The 4,990-nt window shown below is 64.8% G+C and overlaps 1 protein-coding gene across 2 annotated transcripts in view; it reads right to left on the bottom strand.

The window, feature by feature from the left end:
- CAMK2B (calcium/calmodulin dependent protein kinase II beta) overlaps window positions 1–4,990 on the bottom strand; it is a gene marked incomplete at its 5' end in the record, with an annotated part of 11,957 nt that overhangs the window by 4,288 nt on the left and 2,679 nt on the right. The window contains 8 exon segments of one of the 2 annotated variants that reach the window (XM_021375022.1): window positions 1,228–1,319; window positions 1,594–1,636; window positions 2,192–2,275; window positions 2,350–2,472; window positions 2,561–2,655; window positions 3,263–3,346; window positions 3,413–3,515; window positions 3,650–3,722. In XM_021375022.1, coding sequence (XP_021230697.1) covers window positions 1,228–1,319; window positions 1,594–1,636; window positions 2,192–2,275; window positions 2,350–2,472; window positions 2,561–2,655; window positions 3,263–3,346; window positions 3,413–3,515; window positions 3,650–3,722 — 697 coding nt within the window. 2 annotated transcript variants of the gene reach the window in all.

Raw genomic sequence — 4,990 nt, forward strand, 5'->3', positions numbered from 1 at the left:
GCACAGCCGTGTCCCTGGGGTGCGGGCCCTCCTCGGGAAGCGGGCTGGGGGCTGCGGCGCTGGGGGCCGGGGTCTAAACCAGAGCCATCGGTGGGGGGTCCCCGGGGGGGAGCTCGCTGGCTGTGGGGGGGTTTAAGACCCGCCGAGTGTTTCGCGGCACCACAAACACCGGCTACAGCGCAACGGGGCTGTGCGGGCATGCTACAGCGCAGACCCCATAGGGGAATGCAGCCCCCCATGCGACAATGCAGCCCCCCCACGTGCTTGCATGAAGCCCCTCTCCCCCCCATGCAGCGGCACCATCTTCCCCATGCGTGGGTGCAGCCCCCATGCAGCAGTGCAGCCCCCCCTGCAGCGGGGCGATGCCGTGGGATGGAGCAGCAGCCAGGGGGTGGGCACGCCCCCAAAATTGGGGGCGTTATGGGAAGGATGGCCCTGAAATACTCCCCGACCCCCCCCATCCCGCCATGTGCCATCAGGGGCACTGGGTGCTGCGATGGGGCCGTGGGGTCCTGTGATGGGTGCTGGGGGCCATGGCGGTGCCAACAGTGGTCCTGTGGGGGGGCTGGGGGCCACTGGGGGTCCCAGGTGTCACCGTGGGTGCCACAGGGCTTCCAGCTACTGCAGGGGTCCCTGGTGACATGGGGATGATGCCAGGTACCACAGGGGTCCCAAGTGACACAGGGGTGCTGCATACCATGGGGGTCCTGGATACCACAGGGGTCCCAGGTGCCATGGGGATGCCATGTACCACGGGGGTCCTAGGTGATACGGGGGTCCTGGGTGACACAATAGTCCCAGGTGCTGTGGGAGTCCCACGTGCCATGGGAATGCCATGCACCATGAGGGTCCCGGGCGACACGGGAGTCCCAAGTACCATGAGCATCCTGGGTGCCATGGGGGTCCTGGGTCCCATGGGGGTCCCACAGCACTGTGGCACTGGGCACACCCCCAGCCCACGGCCCCACGCACCCCACTCAGCCCCGGTGCGGGGACACAAGCGGTGACGGGGACACCGCGTGGCAGCGGTGGGGACACCTTCCTCCCCAAAAGCAGTGGGGGTGGGGGGGGGACAGGCAGACAGGCGGACAGGTTGGGGGGTCCCATGCGTGCGGTGCCATTCCCGAGGAGGGACCCCGAGCCTGGAGGAGGAGGAGGAAGAGGAGGAGGAGGAGGGGGAGGAGGAGGAGTGGGGTGGGGAGGGGACCAGAGGCAAGCGGGCGGCACGGGGGGGTCCGTGCGGCGTCTACCTTGTTCCACCAGCCCCAGGGGGGCCGCAGCGGCCGACATGGAGGGAGGCGCGGTGGTCTGTCTGCCCACTGCGGGGCGGGCAGCGAGAGGAGAGAAAGGAAGCGACCCCGTTAGGTGGGCACGGGGCGGGAGCCCCTGCTGGGGGTGACCCCCACGTCGCCTCCTGTGTCCCCCCCCCCCAGCCCCGTTACCGCACGGCACGGCCGTCCTCGCGTCAAAATGGGGGTTGGGGGAGTTTGGAGGGTGGGGGGAAAGAGAGAAAGAGAGCGGCAGCGAGCGTGGCCAGGCCCAGGGACGCGGGGGGCGGCGAGGCGTCCCAGGGCCGGGCGGGGGGGGGCTCACCTGAGAAGTTCCGGGTGGCCAGCATGGTGGTGAGGATCGCGCCCTGCAACGGCACCGGGTCAGCGCGGCACCGCGGGGCACCGGGACATGGGGGTGGCACTGGGTCACCCCGAGATGGGACAGGGGGACGTGGGAAGGCAGGGAAGGACTGTAACAAAGCCAGGTGACACCGCGACACAGTCAGGGTGACACCAGGACATGGGAGAGCACTGGGACACCGGTGGGATGGGGACGCAGCCAGGCACTGAGACATTCCAGAAGGGAAATGTGGGACACTGTGAAGCAATGGGACACGGCCAGGGAGGGACCGGAGGACACGGAAAAGCCCCAAGTCACGGCTGGGGTGGGGCTGGGACATCCTGGGATGGGGCTGTGGGACATGGGAGGACGTGGGGGGACAGCCATGGCAGGATGGGGACATGGGAAGGCATGGGGACACGGCCGTAACAGGAAGACGACACGGCCACGATGAGAAGGGGACATGGCCACGACAGGAGGGTGGGACACGGGAAGTCAATGGGACACGGGCGGAGTGGGACTGGGACACGCTGGGACGGGACCCCGGGGTCGCTGGCAGCGCGGATGCCCCCGGCCCCACCTTCAGCTTCCTGCGGGCGTTGAACTTCTTCAGGCACTCCACCGTCTCCTGTCTGTGCATCATGGAGGCCACGGTGGAGCGTTGCTGCGGGGACACAGCGGGGTCAGCGTGGGGACCGCGTCCCACAGGGACGGCCCCGGGGTGGGGGGGACACTTACGCAGACCCACGGGTGCTTGAGGGCCTCGTGGGCGGTGATGCGCTTGGCAGGGTTGATGGTCAGCATCTGGTTGATGAGGTTCTTCGCTTCGGGGGTGACCGTGTCCCACTCGGGGGAGGGGAACTGCAGGGACACAGCGGGACGGGGCGGGGAGGGGGCGGCTGCGGCCCCTCTGTCCCCGCGGGGGGGGCAGGGGTAACGGCGCACTCACGTCGTAGGCGCCCGCCTTGATCTGCTGGTACAGCTTGTGCTGGTCCTCGTCCCAGAAGGGCGGGTATCCCACCAGCAGGATGTACAGGATCACCCCTGCGCCGCACGCACGTCAGTGGGACCGGCACCGGGGGGCAGGGACGGGGTGGGGGGCTGGGATGGGACCAGTATGGGGACTGGGATGGGGACCAGTATGAACTCGAACAGGACCTGTACAGGTGCTGGGACAGGGATCAGTATAAACCAGAATGGGACCAGCATGGGGACTGAGACAACCAGTACGGGGACTGGGATGGGGTTCAGTATAACCTGGAGTGGGACCGCTGTGGGGCCTGGGATGGGGATCGGTACAGACTGGAATGGGACCAGGATGGGGACCCCCACTGAGGACTTGGGTGGGGACTGGGATAAAAACTGTGATGGGGACCAGTAGAGACTGGAATGGGACCAATACGGGGACTGGGATGGAACCAGTGTGGGACCGATATGGGGACTGAGACAGGAAGGGGACGAGAATGGATGGGAACGGGGATGGGATGGAGGGGACGAGGGTGGGGAGAGGAGAGATGGGGACGGGATGGGGATGGGGACAGGGACAGGATAGGGGGTGTGGGGATGGGATCTGGGGGCTGGGGATGGGGTGGAGGCAATGGGGACAGGGTGGGGGTCCAGGGTTGGGACGCGGGTTCCGCGGCACCCTTACCACAGGCCCAGATGTCCACGGGTTTGCCGTAGGCCTCCTTGCGCAGCACCTCGGGGGACAGGTAGCCGGGCGTGCCGGCGAAGCCTGGCACGGGGCAGGGGCTGAGCGCGGGGCCGTGGCTGCGGGGGGGGCTGCAGGGGGGTCACTCACCGAACCAGGCCTGCTGATCACCCTGCACCTCGATGGCCAGCCCAAAGTCAGCCAGCTTCACCGCCGCGCCCTTGCACTTGCTGGCCAGGAGCAGGTTCTCCGGCTGCGGGGAGGGATGGGGGGTGGCCCCATGTCACCCCACGGCTCCACGCCCCACAGCCAGTGTGCGAGGGGCAGGGTGCCCCCCCAGGGACCCAGACCCAAGGGACGCGGAGGGACTGAGGGGGACGCGCTCACCTTGAGGTCCCTGTGCACGACCCCCATTTGGTGACAGTGCAGGACGGCCTCCAGGATCTGCTGGATGCAGTGGCTGCAGGCAAACAGCCCAGGGGTCAGGGGGCACCGCAAACCCCAGCCCCAGCCCGCTGCGGGGGCATGGCGACCCCTAACTCTGACCCTAACCCTAAACCCTGAATCCAAATCATGACCCTAACCCAAAACCCTGACACAAACCTTGACCCATTTACCCTGACCCTAACCCTAAACCATGACCTTAATCCTGACCCCACATCCTGACCCCAAATCATAACCCTAACCCTGATCCCATAACCCAACCCCAAACTATAAACCTAACCGTGACCCTAACCTCAAACCGTGACCCCAAACCATAACCCTAATCTTGACCCTCACCCCAAATCCTGACCCTAACCCCAAACCCTGACCCCAAATCACAACCCTAACTGCAAACCCTGATCCTAACTTTTACCCTAACCCTAAACCATGACGCTAAGCCCTGACCCTAAACCATGACCCATAGTGCTGACCCCATACTGAGCCCATACTATAACCCTGACCCTAACCCTACACCCTGACTCAAATCCTCGCTCTAAAGCATGACCCAAACCCTGACCCTGACCCCAAATCCTGACCCAAACTACACCCCTAACCCCAAACCCCATTTTACCCTAACCCTGCCCCTAACCCCAAACCCTGACCCAAATCCTAACCTTGACCCTAAATCCTAACCCTAAACCACAACCCTAACCCTGACCCTAATGCTAAGCCCTGACCCCACATGCACCCAGCCCCACTGTGCTGCACACATGGGTGCTCCCCGCTGCGCCCCAAGGAGAGCTGGGAGCAGGGAAGCTGGGGGGGGGGGCGACGGGACACCGCGTGCCGCTGTGCCCCCCCCCCATTGCTGGGGACCCCCAGACAGGACGGACAGGGAGCAGGAGGGCAATGAGACGAGACAAGAGAAGGAAGAGCGGGAGATGAGAGCTGAAATGGGGGTGAATGGGGCACCAGGGTGTGAGGGGGGGGAAGGGGGGCAACCTCCCCACAATTCATAACTTTTGTGGGATTTTTTTAATTATTATTTTTGGGGGGGGGGAGTGGGAGGGGACCAAAATAAAGTGATTTATTTTATTTTTTTATTTTTTTAAAGGGGGAAATTGGAAAAAGGAGGAAGAAGCCCCAAAGCAGGGGTGCGGCAAGGGAGCGCGAGGCTCCGGCTGGGCAGGGGGCACGGCCCCCCCCGGACCCCCTCCCCATTTATACTGACCTGCAGCTGCCTGTGCGCAAAGGCAAAGTGATGGGTGTGAGAAACGCGTGCTAATAGCTCATGGACACAGTGAC

This window comes from Numida meleagris, chromosome 21 (genome assembly GCF_002078875.1).
Source record: "Numida meleagris isolate 19003 breed g44 Domestic line chromosome 21, NumMel1.0, whole genome shotgun sequence".
NCBI classification, from domain to species: domain Eukaryota; kingdom Metazoa; phylum Chordata; class Aves; order Galliformes; family Numididae; genus Numida; species Numida meleagris.